Source organism: Mytilus trossulus, chromosome 12, assembly GCF_036588685.1.
Source record: "Mytilus trossulus isolate FHL-02 chromosome 12, PNRI_Mtr1.1.1.hap1, whole genome shotgun sequence".
Taxonomy (NCBI): domain Eukaryota; kingdom Metazoa; phylum Mollusca; class Bivalvia; order Mytilida; family Mytilidae; genus Mytilus; species Mytilus trossulus.
In genome coordinates this window covers 12,088,973-12,105,929 of record NC_086384.1, presented here as the reverse complement: position 1 = coordinate 12,105,929, position 16,957 = coordinate 12,088,973, and the positions used below count along the sequence as shown (strand labels likewise).

Below are 16,957 nucleotides of genomic sequence, written 5' to 3'. Positions count from 1 at the left end.
AACAAGTTGTGTTCGTTATATATTCATCGAGATTGCGATTGCAGTCACCTGGTTAAACTAGTTGAGTCCGGCTCACCATAGTAAATTGACAACAACTTGTCTACACATCTCCTGAACAGGAATTACAACGGAGCATCGTTCGTAGCTGTTACCTTGACACTACGCAACACAGATTGTGCGTCCTAGGCAGCAAACCAACAAAGTTGAACTAACATTGCCTACAAATAGTTGATCTACATCATGGATCTCAGTCACAAGGAACAACAAGAAGAAGTTCAGCCCCCCGAGGGAGATGTCACTGAAGAACCAGAAGAAAATCCATCTGAAACAACAAACTTAGGTGAAAGCGCCGAGACTAGGCGAGTACGTGAACTTACCGAAAGGGGACAGGGAGCCTTTATAGAAAAACGTGACAAGTTCTATAACGACTTAGAGGCCTTATGGTCAAACCTAGAATCTAGATTATTAGAAACAACCAAGGCTCCTAACGACCTCCAGCAATTGTTGTCAGCACAAGATAAAATTGTACAAGCCTGTACTAATTATCGCAGGCTCACAGACGAGTACTTGCAATTTCTCAAAAGTACAAAAACATTAGACAGCCTTCAAGACATTGATACCTGCAAATTATCAACGGATATCCGAATGTCTAAAGTTGACCTGGCAATTGAAGCTTTGCACGAACATCGCCTTACCTTGACAAAGGCTAAATCAATAAAAACGAGGACATCTAAGGGCAAGAAAAGCTCGCACAGTGGGAGCTCACACGCCTCCGACATGTCGAGCCTAGCTAGGAGAAAGCGTGCCAAGGCAGAGTCCGCTAGATCAAAGATAGCCTTTGCCGAGCAAGAAGCTGCCCTCCTTAAGCAGGAGGCCGTTTTACAGAAAGAGACCCTATATAGACAAACAGAAATCAAGGCTGAAATGGAACAAGAAGCTATCCGTGCAAAACAAGAGGCCGCTTATAGAAAAGCCGAAGCGGAACAAGAGGCCGCACATAGAAAAGCACGAATTGAACAGGAGGAAGAGCACATCAAAGCTAAAAAAGAACAGGAGGCCGTTCGCATGAAAACTCAAATGGAACAGGAAGCCGCACGTGCGGTCCGAGAAAAAGCCGAACTTAAGGCCGCTATGAACATTCTCGAAGCAAAAAGAGAAGCTGCAGCCGCAGACGCCGAGGCTCGTATCCTGGAAGACGACGGCAGCCAAGCAGTTAGCGATCTCCCTGACGAAACGGAAGACCCGCTCCAGCGCGTGCAAGATTTCGTCAATAAACTTCCTGAATCATCTGTTGTAAAGGAAGTAACAGAACCTCAAAGGAAAAAACAAATTCCTGTCAAGATCGAGCTGAGTCACGACGCACCAGCATTCGTGCCATCCGTGGCACCCAACTTGCTGTCACAGACATCTGCTGTCTTGCCTTCCAATAATAAGTCACCGGAAGTTACCTTTATCCCAGATCTGGGATTAGTAACCGGCATACAAAAACTAGGCCTTTCAGATGAGAGCCCTACTGAACATCAAAAACAGGGTGTTAAAGAAGTGATCCCTGTCTTACGCACAAAACAAGACTTTATAGAAGAGATCCCTGTTTCACACCAGCAACAAATCAACCTTACATCAGAGATAACAAGATTCCTTTTACGCAAGGACTTGCTTTTCTCCCGATTAACAAGCTTTAACGATCGGGCAGAGTCCTTTCATACTTGGAAAGCAAGCTTCAAGAACGTGACTGATGAGTTACAAGTCTCTGACTCAGAACAGATCGATTTACTGATCAAGTGGCTCGGTCCAGAGTCTGCTAAACACGCCATTAGCATACGAGCGTCGAACGCTAATAATCCTACCATAGGTATACAGAGATTATGGAAGAGGCTTGACGAGCGGTATGGTGCTCCAGAAATGTTGGAAGCCTCTCTCAAGATTAAACTTGCAAAATTCCCTACCTTAACAAATAAGGACAACGCACGTCTCTACGAGCTGTCTGACATTCAATTAGAAATAGAATATCACAAGGAAAATCCCAAGCTGGGATGTTTGCTAGCATATTTTGACTCCTCGTCCGGGATAAATCCTATTGTTGAAAAATTACCGTACGGACTCCAAGAAAAGTGGACCACAAGGGCTACAAGATACAAGGCCAAATATGACGTTGCCTTTCCACCTTTCACAGAATTCTCTGCCTACATCAGGGAAATAAGCAAAACAAAGAACGATCCTGGGTTCATCTTTGGGTCAAAAGTCACACCAAATACAAAAGGTGCTGCGCCAAGGTCTACGCCTTACCCTAGGACTAAAGTTGGTGCTCATAAAACAGCGGTTGAGCATCAATCTGGAGACGCCAGCAAACAAGGTATTTGTATTCTGCACAATACAAAGCATTCCTTAAATGAATGTCGAGCGTTCCGAGCTAAGTCAATAGAGGAGCGCAAAGGCCTTTTAAAAGAAAACAATGTATGTTACAAGTGTTGTGATTCTACCACACATAGAAGCCGGGATTGCAATGCTAGCATAAGTTGTAAAGAATGTGGAAGTAAACAACACACTACCGCACTTCACATCACTAGACCACAGAAACCTGCAAGTTCTCAGTCTAGCTCGCCTAAGCAAGCCTACGGCGGGGAGCCTATAGAATCGGCTGAAACTAAGGCAACCTCAGTTAACTCTACCTGTACTGAGATCTGCAAAGATACATATGGCGGGAAATCTTGTGCTAAAATACTTCCTGTGAATGTTTATCACAAAGATAACCAATACAAAGTTATTCGCATGTACGCCATCATTGATGACCAAAGCAACCGGTCGCTAGCATCGCCTGAATTCTTTAATCTTTTCGACGTCAAAGATAAACCGGAGAACTATACTTTATCAACATGCTCCGGCAAAGTAGTCACTTCCGGCAAAAGAGGAAGAGGTTTCGTCATGGTATCAATCAATGGTGATGACAAGTTTGACCTTCCTGTACTGATTGAATGTGATCATATTCCCAATAATAGGGACGAAATACCTACTCCTGAAGTAACAATGCATCACCCTCATTTAAAAGAACTTAGGGGTAGCATTCCACCAAAAGATGAAAATTGCCAAATTCTTCTCTTAATTGGCAGAGACCTTATAGAGGCACACCATGTCCTCGATCAGCGCATAGGACCACCCAGAACTCCATATGCACAACAATTGAAACTTGGTTGGGTAGTGATAGGAGAAACCTGCATTAACAAGCAGCATGTGCCTCTCGAGTTAAATGTCAAAATAACCAACATTTTACCTACAGGACAACCTTCAACGTTTCAACCATGTACAAGCAAATTTGACATTCGGGAAAACTACACAGACCCCGTTAAGAAAGATTTACAATCGCCACTCTTTGAAAAAACAAAGGACGATGATAAGCCTGGAATGTCATATGAAGACAAAATGTTCATGAAGCAGATGGACAACGAATTTGTGAGAGACTCGGAAGGAAGTTGGGTAGCACCGTTACCGTTCCGAGTGCCGAGACAGCCGTTGCCAAGCAACAGACAACAAGCTCTACATCGTGCGAATATGTTAGACACCAGTCTGAATAGAAACCCAGTTAAGCGGGAACATTTTCTTACATTTATGAGTAAGATCCTAGACAACAATCATGCAGAGCTTGCTCCACCATTGCACGAACTTGAGGAGTGCTGGTATTTGCCATTGTTTGGTGTTTATCATCCGAAGAAACCTGATCAGATAAGAGGTGTGTTTGATTCTTCAGCCAAATGTAACGGAGTTTCACTTAACAGCGTCCTGCTTACAGGTCCAGACTTGACCAATGATCTCTTGGGAGTACTGCTGCGTTTCAGGAAAGAAATGGTAGCTGTAACTGCAGACGTTCAACACATGTTTCACTGCTTTGTAGTAAGGAAAGACCACCGAAATTATCTGAGATTTTTGTGGCATATAAACAACGACCTACAAGAGAACCTTGTCGAATACCGCATGAGAGTTCATGTTTTTGGAAATAGTCCGTCACCTGCCGTTGCTACACTTGGACTCAGAAAAGCAGCTCAAGCATCAGAACAAGAGTTTGGCAGTCACGTGACTAGCTTTGTCACAAGAGACTTCTATGTCGACGACGGTCTTACATCATGTCCTACTAAAGAGGAAGCTGTTAAGCTCATGAAGGACACACAGCAAGCATTAGCAAAATATGGAAACTTACGTCTTCACAAGTTTGCCTCTAATTGTGCAGAAGTTATGTCTGCATTTCATGCCAGTGATTTGGCTTCAAATCTTAAAGATCTAGACTTAGAATGCGACACCAAACCTCTACAACGTAGTCTTGGTCTCAGCTGGGACGTAAACACTGATAACTTCTTATTTCAATTATCATCAGAAAACAAACCGATCACTCGGAGAGGAATTTTGTCAACGATAAACAGTCTCTACGATCCTCTGGGATTTTTGGCTCCGGTGATTTTACAAGGGAAACTCCTATTAAGGAAAATAGTATCAGAAACCGTCGATTGGGACCAACCTCTCACTGATGAGACAGCAGATGAGTGGAAATCTTGGAGAGATACTCTAATTGCTATCGAAACATTGCGCATTCCACGTACCTACGTGCCATATCTCAGCAAAACCGCCACGAAGGAGTTACATGTCTTCTCTGATGCATCAGAAAAAGCCATAGCAGCTGTTGCATATCTACGCACGACTGACAGTAGTGGTGAACCAAACATAGGATTCATTCTTGGGAAAGCTAAAGTGGCACCAACAAGTGGTCATACTATCCCACGCCTTGAACTATCTGCTGCAGTTTTAGCAGTCGAGATAACACAGACCATCATGGATAATTTAGATTTACACATAGACACCGTAAAATTCTACACAGACAGTAAAGTAGTCCTAGGCTACATCAGTAACGAGACAAGAAGGTTCTTCATCTATGTCGCCAATCGAGTAGAGAAAATAAGAAAATTTAGCTCTCCAAATCAATGGAATTATGTACCAACTAGCCGTAATCCCGCAGATTCGGGAACTACCTGTACCTGTCCGTACCTGCTCACGAAATTCATAGCAGTGAATGGTTATTAGGACCAAGACAACTTCTTTTCTCAGAACAGAAGAATTCTGAGAACATATATCAGCTAATAGACCCAGAAGAAGATGGAGAAATACGTGCAATTGTTAATGTTGCAAAAACCTTTGCCACACCTGAGCGTAAAGGTATAGGAACTGATAGATTCAACAGATTCTCCAACTGGACATCACTTGTGCGAGCGATAGCCTTTTTAGAACGTTTCTCCCGTTTACACGGGTCAAAACAGGCAGCACCAGTGACTTCTCCGGAAGGCTTTTTGAATGCCGAAAATTTCATCTTAATATCCGCTCAATATGAAGTTTATGGAGATGAAATAGATTGCATTAAACGTCAGGAACAAATTCATAAGCGGAGCCCGATAGCTAACCTTAATCCGTTTTTGGACGAACGAGGACTGTTACGAGTAGGAGGCCGTATTGCCAAATCTGATTTAAACCTCCGTGAAAAGAAACCATTAATCGTCCCTGGACGCCATCATATAGCGATATTATTAGTTCGACACTACCATGACAAGATAAAACATCAAGGTCGCCACTTCACAGATGGAGCGATTCGTTCCGCAGGATTCTGGATCGTCGGAGCTAAACGCTTGATCTCTTCTCTCATTCACAAATGTGTGACATGCCGCAAACTAAGAGGAAAAACTGAGTGTCAAATCATGTCTGATTTGCCAGGGGACCGTCTTGAACCGTCACCTCCGTTTACCAACGTTGGAGTAGACACATTTGGACCTTGGACAATTGTTTCACGTAAAACACGTGGTGGATACGCAAACTCAAAACGTTGGGCAATTCTTTTCACATGCTTAGTGACTAGAGCTGTTCACATCGAACTAATCGAGGAAATGAGCTCTTCAGCCTTCATAAACGCCGTCAGAAGATTTGCCGCTATCAGAGGTCAAGTTAAGATTTTCCGATCCGACCGTGGAACAAACTTTATTGGCGCAATCGACGATCTAAAGATTGACTCAATCAACGTCGAAGATGGACCCTTCAAGAACTTTCTGTACAATTCTGGTACAACTTGGATCTTCAATCCGCCACATTCATCCCACATGGGTGGAGCCTGGGAAAGAATGATTGGTATCGCAAGGAGAATACTTGATTCTATGCTTATCAACGCAGCTGGAAGGAGTCTTACGCATGACGTTCTAAATACATTCATGGCAGAAGTTTCAGCAATAATCAATTCAAGACCTCTGGTACCAGTATCAACAGATCCAGAGAATCCGCTAATCTTAACACCAGCTATGTTATTGACACAAAAGACCGATTACATCTTCACTTCAGATCAGCTTGGAGAATTCGACAAACGGGATCTATGTCTAGCCGAATGGAGACGTGTACAGGCTCTGGCCAGTGTTTTCTGGTCCCGTTGGAGGAAAGAGTACCTGCCGTTACTACAACCACGACGAAAATGGACCGAAGATCGCCGTGATCTTATCAAGGGAGACGTTATTCTCCTAAAGGACAAAAATCTTTGCCGTACTCAATGGCCAATAGGAGTTATACTAAAATCGTTTAAAGGTTCCGATGAACATGTCCGGAAAGCAGAAGTACGAATAATCGTAAATGGAAAAGCATCCGTCTACACACGACCGATTGTGGACATGATTCTTCTCATCGAGAATGACTGTGTATAATTAATTATAGTGATACTTTGGACTTATATAATCAGATATTCAAGTGTGTGATATATTTGAAATAGTGATATCAGTTAGACATCAGACGGGGAGTATTCTGTTCCACATTTAATGTTTATTACATGTTTTCATTTTTATCCGGAACAAATTGAACTGGACCGTTTTCTTAAATCACCGCATTTATCGACCACCTTTAATTTATGTGACACCGTCCGCATCAATATTTCAACGCATGGAAAATGGACGACTTTTCTTCTTTCTGAGGAAATCGAGACATACCACTGTCAAGTACGTTTGATTCATTCATAAACTGTGATAAATTATTCTGTTTAACTCCGATATTTTTAGATAAGTGATTTATAAATACATACGAACTGTATGTTATTTATTTCCGAGAAATGAACTGTAAATTCTACTTTCGTTTTTGACACGATTAATAATCTTGTATTTAACTTTCATATTTAATTCGTACACATTGTAAAATATTGTATTTTTATTTCTTTCAGTTTACCAATCTACTGACTACTTGTAACCTTTCTGGTGGAATATATTAATTACAATTTATCAAACAAGTTGTGTTCGTTATATATTCATCGAGATTGCGATTGCAGTCACCTGGTTAAACTAGTTGAGTCCGGCTCACCATAGAGTTATTATCCTTTACAGTCAAGTTTTAACAATTGTCCTCTGAAACTACTGGGCCAAGTTCATCATTAGATAGAGATAATTGTAAGCAGCAAGAATATTCAATAAAGTAAGATGAACAAACACATCATCATCATCAAAGCACAATTTTGTGATGAATCCATTTGCGTCCTTCGTTTAATATTCACATAGACCAAGGTGAGCGCCACAGGCTCTTTAGAGCCTCTAGTTCTATGTTGTGTTTTGTATACTGTTGTCTGTCTGTTTTGAGTTTGATTGTTTCTTGCGTATCTTTTATCCCTCCTTTATCGAGAATACAGAACATCCCTCAAATAACAAATCGTTTACTTCTCCAATATATAATTAAAAAAAACAGTATATACAGACTTAGCATACAAACTACAAATATAAAATATAACCATCTAAAGTTTATTTTTCACTGATGCACGGTTTATAAAGTAAGAAACACAAAAACACAAAATTTAGGCCCGCGAGTACATGTAGTTAATGGTACTATTAGGCAAGACACCTTCAATAATCAATGGATTCAGTGGTGGTATCCTGTTACATGTAGCAGCTGGACTGTGGAAGGATTTACTATGTGTTTCAGTTAAGAAAAAATTTGGCATAGACATAAAAGAAGTTTGTTCTCACGTTCAACTGTTATTTTATTTTAATTTGTCAATTTGTTTGAATGTTTAAATACGAGTTTATTGAATGATCACCATTACATAACATCAAATTCAATAATTTTAGAATTCCATATAGATAGTACCACAGTGTACAAGCGGACAGTGACACAAAACGGAAGTTGCTGATCTGTCCGACGGCGATCGGCTCGTTGTTTTTCAAAAAAATATAGAATATCAACACAAAGTGTCCCATAATGGATTGTTCAGCAGCTCAAGGTAAGTGAATAACTACAATGATGTATTTTTGACCATTTAAAGCTTATTTTATGCTTTTAGCATCAACCGTCTTTTTAAAATAACTCCTGATCATGAAGAGGGGTCAAAATTTTGCGATTTTTCGAGTCATAAATCTTAACAAAACTCCGAAAATTCAAACATTTTCAAGATTTTTAATCGATACATAGTTGAATAATCATATTCCGCATACACACACAAAAGTTTGGTTCATTTTTTTTTATTATATTGTCACAATTGAATCTTTTCTATTCAAAGTGTACTGTCCGCCTCGTTGCCACCGTATGTTTTCATACTGTCCGATTCGTTGGTCATATTCATGATCGATATCTTAAGCAAAAGTAAGATTGAAACATGCAATTTATCCACATTCATGACCGATTTCCTAGGAAATATCAACATTTATAAAATGTTACTGATTATTACACATAAAAAGCATTGTTAATGCATGCACATGAAAATTTAATATACGTTTCTCTAGTTTGTTTTAGGAAAATGGGGCACGTAGGTGATTTTTATGGTATATTTATTCATACATTCATGTGGAACATTGTTATTTTTATCACTTAAAAACATAGATAGGGGTAATAACTTTTCATGAAAAATACAACCATGCAACAAAAGTTATTTCTAGGCCTTTTATAGCTGACTATGCGGTATGGGCTTTGCTCATTGTTGAAGGCCGTACGGTGACCTATAGTTGTTCATTTCTGTGTCATTTAATTTGTTCTCTTGTTTAGAGTTGTCTCATTGGCAATTACACCAAATCTTCTTTTTTATATTTATAAACGTTTGACACAGAAAATCAAAACAATAGTTTTTTACACCCAGTTTGCGTCTTATTTCACCAATAATCAAACAAATCTCATGGCTTGGAATTCAAGTCAAAAAGAATGACTTTGTGGCATGGGATTTGCGCATTGTTGAAGGCAATACGATGACCTATAGTTGTTAATGTCTGTGTCATTTGGTCTCTAGTGAATATTTGTCTCATTGGTACTCATACCTCTCCTTCTTGTTTCATACCAAATACTCGACCTTTTATTAAGATATCTTAACTGTATTTAAAATTTAATATATTAATCGAATATATTACATGCACGATTGATATAAATCATAATCTGAAACCGTGAAATAAGCTTCACAGTTAAGCAAGGGAAAATTAACTCAAACAAACCAGATGGTTTGAAAGAAAATTATTTGTTGAAAGTCTTACGATAACCTATAGTTGTTAATTATTATGTCATTTAGTGATTTTTGGAGTCAAGAGAGTTGTCTCATTGGCAATCATACCACATCTTCTTATTTTTGTAGTTGTCATTGCTGACACTTTTAAATACTATAAACAACCAGAAAGCATAGTTAAGAACACACACTTGCTGTAAGTTTTTATTTCAGTTTCATACACATGACATAGTAATCAAAGTTTTGATGTACAAAACAGTGTCAATACTGCCAATCTGTATTACTGTGGTGTAGACCTTAGATAAAATTTGCCGAGCAGTAGTCAGAATTTAAATACCGATTCAATGTCTGCAAAGTCGATGAGTACTTTGAAATGACTGGATCCTCAAGTATTGTTTATAACCTACAAAAAGAAAAACCTAGTTTAGATCAATGTCATTTGTATACATCATGATCTATTAAAGGTCAGGAGTCTATTGTTCAGTGGTTGTCGTTTATTGGTGTTGGTCATAAGTGTTTATCGTTTTTATATAGATAAGACTGTTGGATTTTCCTATTGAATGGTTTTACACTAGTCAGTTTTGGTGCCTTTAATAGCTTGCTGTGCGGTGTGAGATAATGCACCGTGTTGAAGGCCATTCTTTGACCTTTACTTGTTTACATTTTGCACATTGTGACACTTATTGGCACTTATATCACATTTTCTTATTTCTAATGAATAAACTTGATCAATTTGTCACAAATTGTTTGGAACTGTTTGGTACAATAAATTGCTTTAAGATAAGTCAACGAGACAGCAACTCGATGACATGTAAAATTTGAATGTCTCCTTGGAATCAATCGCCTATCAACAAAATGTACAGCGTGATTTACTAATGTTCCGTTTGATTGTCGGCCTCTTTTATAGTAATTTGTTTTGTGATGCATTAGGTCGTTACTTTCCTCGTTTAAATGGATCACATTTTTTCATTTATTTATATCCGAATATGTACGGTATGTTTTTTTCTCTTTTTGTTGAAAGCCGAACATTGGCCTATAATTGCTTCCATCACCTTCATTTGAACTCTGGTGGATAGTTGTCTCATTTTCGATTATACCAAATCTCCCTTTTTGTCGAGCCTTCGAAAAAGCGAGACTAAGCGATCCTACATTCCGTCGTCGTCGCTGTCGTCGTCGGCGGCGGCGGCGTCCACAAATATTCACTCTGTGGTTAAAGTTTTTGAAATTTTAATAACTTTCTTAAACTATACTGGATTACTTCCAAAAGTGGACAGAAGCTTGTTGATGATCATAAGATAGTATCCAGAAGTAAATTTTGTAAAAATAATATTCCGTTTTTTCCGTATTTTACTGATAAATGGACTTTGTTTTTCTGCGGGAAAACATTACATTCACTCTGGATAAAGTTTTTAAAATTTTAATAACTTTCTTAAACTATCCTGGGTTTGTACCAAACTTGGACAGAAGCTTGTTTAACGGTACAAGCACCGGGCTGAAGTAGGTCCATTATTCATTATTGATCAAAAGATGATATACAAAAGTAAATTTTGTAAAAAAATAAATCCATTTTTTACGTATTTTACTTTTAAATGGACTTAGATTTTCTGCCAGGAAACAACACATTCACTATGTGGTTAAATTTAAAAAAAAAATAATAACTTTCTTATACTGCTTTTAATTTGTACCAAACTTAGACAGAAGCTTGTTTATGATCAAATTAAAACTAGTATTTAGAAGGAAATTTTGTTAATATGTTGTACCTGTGTATCTGTATTTTAATTATAAATGGACTTTGTTTTTCTTCCAGTTAACATAACATACAGTCTGCAGTTAAAGTTTTTAAACATTTATTAGATTCATAAACTATCCTGGATTTTTACCAAACTATGACAGAAGCTTCTTACAATTTTAAAAAGATAGAATCAAGAGTAAAATTTTTATTGAATTTTTTCCTCATTTTTGTTGAGCCTGTGATTTTCAGCAAAAGTAGGCGAGACACTGTGTTCCGCGGAACCCTTACAAATTTTTCTATATTGATTACTTTTGAATAAAATTTAATCTTTATTTAAAACAAAGATATGTTAATATTTTGGTGAAAGTTGCTGTTTAGTTAGCTGCTGAAGCCACATTTTAATATACATTTTTTGCATAGTTGCGGATGCTTATGTTATTGTGTAATTCACTAATTGTATATTCTGCTGTAGGATTTACTTATCTTTATATAGACAATGTTGCATAGTTGCACACATATACTCTGCAGCAATTGTGATCAATTATTAGGTCTTTCAACCTTTTCGGTTGAAAGACCTATAGGTTTTGTTCTGATTATTACTATCATTTTTTTTTCTTCCGCCTGACTTCTTTCTTGCGTATTATTTATATTTCAGAAGATGTCGCTCAGATATTTGGAATATGATATCGTAAAGTTTATATGCTTTAAAAATTGACAAAGGCGTAACCAAAAACTTTACGTTGTAAGAGTTATCTTCCCAATCACTGTTTTTCTTGTGGCCACTACTGCTTCGCAACCGTAAAAGATAACGACAAATTTATTTTACCAAATTGCTCGTTACATCTTCAGGATTATGATTTTAATTTTAACCGAAGCTATCCGGAGACTCCATATGAGAGTTATTTCCCCTTTTGTATATGATATAAGTGAAATGCATTTCTTACTGGTTAACCATAAGTGATGGAGACCTAGGGTCTTTCGATTTGAGATTCTTCGTCCAAAAAAATGAAATTAAGGTCAAAGTCAAAGGTCAAGGTCAAATTTTTAATTTTGATTTTGGCATATTTTCACTTATTTTCATAAACCTTATAAGATATCGACAAATTATTTTTACTTAATTGTTAGTTGCGACATGTTGTAACACTCAAATTTTGATTGCGAGGGTACGTTGACCGAAAATTAGAGTTTTCTCCCCTTTTAGATTTATAATAATGTATAAAGTGATATAACTCATTATCCATACATATTACAGACCTAGTGTCTTTTGATTTGAGGTCCTTGGTTTATGACTTTTAAATTGAGGTCAAGGTCATCAGTAAATTTTGACCTTTGCTTTTAATTCATATTTATACATCTTAAAGCCATAGGAACTGACATTTTTAACTGAATTTTAATATTTTCATATTAAAATAAATCCTTATTGGTTGAAAGACCTTCAATTGTTCTTTAAACAATTGGTTTTTAATTCTACTAAATTTCTTTGAGAAGAAAAATACTGATGACAATTAAATACCTTATCGACATTGGTGTACTTCTGTTCGGATTCCGGAAATGCCATTCTAAAGTTCTTTTGCTGTATTTTATCTGTATGGTCATCGAACTACAAATATATCGTAATGAATATTACAGAAAGCGCTTTTGGTTCGATGCATTATTATTTCTATTAATACATTATTTTGTTACTTAGCAACCGTATCATCCCTTTAGTTGTGAATGTATTTTCATTCAAATTTACATGCAAAACATCTAGTGGCTTTATTGCAGTTTATTATGCCAGTTTGGATGATTACTAAAAAACTTTATGCTGCATCTGAGTACCGTAACAAGATAAACTTGCAAACATTTAATTTGGACCCAGGTGAATTTTTAGCCATGCAGATGATATTTTTCTTTCTACAATTGTCAATATCAAAGAGTCATAGAATTAAAAAAATAATTCATGGAAGCCATAGATTGTTGGAAATGTACACATGGCCCGGGCTGTGATATTTGAATTTTATCCCGAGCGTAAGCGAGGTATAAAATTAACGAATATCATTTCCAACAATCTATAGCTTTCATGAAATATTTCGATTCTAATAGGACAAATACGGTCATTAAAAAACTGAAGCAAGGGAGAGTATGCTGTGTGTGTGGCTGTTCTTTTTTACTCCCTGTTATATAAAGCTCAAATATCTTTATACATATGTAGCTTGCGCAGGTTATTTCGTGAATAACTGCTAGATTTTTTTTTTAATTCTTTAAATGCTCAAACCCAACTTTGCCATTTTTAATTTACATGTGTTTTCTCGTAATTAAGCTTCCGTCAAATCCAAAGTTGACATTTTGTAACTAAGGAGCCGCCATGTTGACTTGCTAAAATGAATAAATATGCGAATAATGCAATAGAATAGAAAATAAAACAAAACCTACCTAAAAAAATAACTTTTAATACAATATCATACGAATTTCGATAGTTCACGTAACAGAAAACTTTCAACTTTAGCGGTTTCATTTGTATGACGTCATGTTTTAAATGAATTAAATGCGCCAAAAAGATTAATAGACTTTCACGGAATTTTATTTAATTTTTATTTAGTTGATTTATCCGAGCTCTTGTGCATAACCTCTTTTTATTATGCATACGAATAAGAATAAAAGTTATTTTGTCTTTTTTTTTAATTGCACTTTTTAAAACAACAAAATCGGCAAAGGGTCTGCAAATAGGTTCCAATACATGTAAATTTACGTGGGAAGTATATTGTAACAGCCATTATTATGTCTGCGCTAAGTATATTTTATCGATAATTTTATCACAGTGTCGTTTACAAAGCTAAAGAAGCACGTCATATTTAAATAACTTTGTGTACCAAAATGGGGTTACTATTTATGAAAAAATGAGGACTTCTGTCTAATGAAACTTTTATTTCTATGAAACCGTTTCAAACCAATAATGACAACGACAAAGAACAATAAAAAGAAAAATATATATTAGTTGTCATACATAACCTAATTTGTAAAAACTTACAACATCATTACTGTCTGCTATCCCATTAAGCTCTATAAACTGTATCTGTGACTTTGGTTTGATGGGGAAGTCTATCAGTGGCGGTCTATACCTGACTACAAGGAGTATAAAACGATGAGTTGTACTTTTTATTAAATTATTAATTATTATTAATATTAAATAGAAATGTTAAACAAATCTTTTTAGCATAAAGGGCATATTGTTTTATTGTTTCAAAATTGTAAAAAAAACCAACTATACATAATACATTGTTCATCTTATAATATGACATGTATACATTAATTTTGTATATGAGAAATATTGAAATATCAAATTGTTATTAAGTAAGATTGAGGTATTGTTGCTAGATTAACGTCCAGCAGCTGATAAATAGATTGATTGACTGTTGTTTAGTTAAGGTTCAGTAGCTGCTAATAAATACATCCCACACATTCAAAACGGACGTTGGGAAGTGTTTTATTGCCGGTCGGATGAAGACCTAATATACATTTACCATATTTCTATTCTGAATTCCCAGTCACCCATGGGATTATTAAATAGTTGTATTGAGGTTAAAGTTTAAGGCCAAAACACCATCAGTTACAGCTAAATTTTAGTTTGTGAACCATAAAAGTATTAGGATAGCAAAATACATTTTCAAATACGTAAATCTCAACTCCTGGATGTTTGGCTCAAGAGTCATGATGCTATAGCGTGTGTATGTTGACCTCCACTTGGTATTTTGTTTGTGACGTATGATTATATTGCTGTCTGGATGGTGTTTATCCTGTCAAACTATTTATTCGGAAATATTCTATATAGAATGGAAGCGGCAAATATGCCAAAGAGACAACAACTCGACCAAAGATCAAAACACAACCATAGGCCTCCAATGGTACATGCATACTCTTCAACGCTGTGAGAAAATCCCGCATCTAACGGTTGGCTTCGACTGACCCCATAACAATAATGAACACTATTTTAGCGAAAGGAACGGCACAATAACCTAATATACTTACATATAATGATTTGAACACAGCCAGCATTGATTAAAGCTATGTTTGGTTTGGCAGCAAAGAGTAATGACTCGGTGACCTTTACTTTTATTTTAATATCGTGTTTTGTATTGTTGTGAACTGTCATGGAACCTTCACTGGCCTCTGTATATGGTGCTGTAAAAAAAATCATGGCAATAAAAACATTTGTTTTTATATTTTTAACAATGCTGAAACTTGGGGTAAAGGGGGAGGGTTGATATCTCTCAAAACATGTCTAACCCCGGCACATTATAGCGCCTGTAGAAAGTCAGGATCCTCTGGCATTTGCTAGTCTTGTATGATTTATTAATCAAGTTCATTTATATATTTCGAAGATCTACGTCCATTTTAACTGAGCTCATACACATTTTTAATTAGCAGCCAGATGAGGCCCACCTCAGGATGTAGAATTTTCTCGCTGTCATGAAGTTCTGGTGGCCTTCAGCTGTATTCTGTTCGTTTGTCTTTGATCCATTCCCAATTTCCATTCTTCATTTTATAATAGATATTGGTTGAGAAATTATAGATATCCAATAGATGGCGAGTATGGAATTTTGTGTGTTTACATTTTTAGGATAATTCTGAATCATCTCTTTCGTTATACTGATTAACCTCTTATTTGTATGCGAAGATAAATGTCAATATAACAAATTAGGATAGGTCAGAGAGCGAACAAAATTTTCCGAACAATCGCGAATGTGTATAAATTCTATGACCATTGCACAAAAAAATCTGTAATAAAATAAGGTTTTTTACACATATTTGATTATGGAAAATTACAAAACATTTCTTCATCATATTATAATAAAAGAAAATCTATACGTACATTGTAAATTTACCGGAATCTAATCTACTTGTATTCAATCAATATAGTTTCATAATATTCTAATTTAAATTTAAGGTTTGAGGTGGGTCTTAGTTTTACGAAATTATGACAATTTTAGCTTATAACAACAAGAATATTATTATAACTGAAATAAAATTTTGCTTAATTTTCTCCCAAACATGATTTAAAAATCCTTACCGGACATAGGTATAATCTTTGCAGGTTCAAAACAAACACTCATTTTAATATTTTAAACTGAAAAATAGTGTGACGTTTAAGGTATTTTAATAATATTAAGAAGCTTTAAAATTTGTGTTCAGTTAAAAATTATCAGATTAATAATTCACATGAACCATTCAAGTGTTTAAAATTCTCCACAAAACAAAATCGGTAAGCATTACACAATCTATGTTAAATGAGATTTAAAAAGTAATTATAGACTTTATTCTTAATTGTAGTGTTTCTCCTTGCAATAATGTTTAACTTGGACAAATAACGTAATCATAAACATTCATATTCATCAAACTATTTTAAGAATACGTCATATGCATAAAGACTGCATTCAATTTACACATTTATGGACAATCGAATACGAGCGATCAAATAACATTTTTTTTTAATTGGACCATTCTTTCCTTTAAATGATTATTTCTTCTGTTTTTCCAACTTTTTTTTGGATTGAAAGAAACCTAGGCTTAATCTAATATTAAAATTGAGAATATAATTGGGAATGTGTCAAAAGGACAACAATCCGACAAAGAGAGGAAACAACCGAATGCTCCCAATGGGGTTTCAACACAGCGAGAAAATCCCGCTAAACAAACATGTGTACTACTCCAGTAGTAATGGACGTAAACTGCATGTTTGAACAGATATATCGGTGTGCATCGAAAAAACAGATATGTGG

At 36.1% G+C, this 16,957-nt stretch overlaps 2 protein-coding genes across 2 annotated transcripts; one reads left to right on the top strand and one right to left on the bottom strand.

Moving 5' to 3' along the window:
• Positions 1–4,146: 4,146 nt before the first annotated feature.
• Positions 4,147–7,346, top strand: LOC134692218 (uncharacterized). The gene is made up of 3 exons (XM_063552668.1): positions 4,147–4,904; positions 5,000–7,001; positions 7,220–7,346. Exons 1-2 carry the CDS (start codon positions 4,147–4,149, stop codon positions 6,711–6,713), a joined length of 2,472 nt encoding a protein of 823 aa, XP_063408738.1. The 3' UTR covers positions 6,714–7,001; positions 7,220–7,346.
• Positions 7,347–9,854: 2,508 nt separating this feature from the next.
• On the bottom strand, positions 9,855–16,296 carry LOC134692217 (uncharacterized). Its single transcript, XM_063552667.1, has 5 exons — positions 16,249–16,296; positions 15,207–15,359; positions 14,209–14,303; positions 12,715–12,801; positions 9,855–9,872 (listed from the first exon to the last, which is right to left on the bottom strand). The coding sequence occupies exons 1-5, from the start codon at positions 16,289–16,291 to the stop codon at positions 9,855–9,857; spliced, it is 396 nt and encodes a 131-aa protein (XP_063408737.1). The 5' UTR covers positions 16,292–16,296.
• Positions 16,297–16,957: the final 661 nt, after the last annotated feature.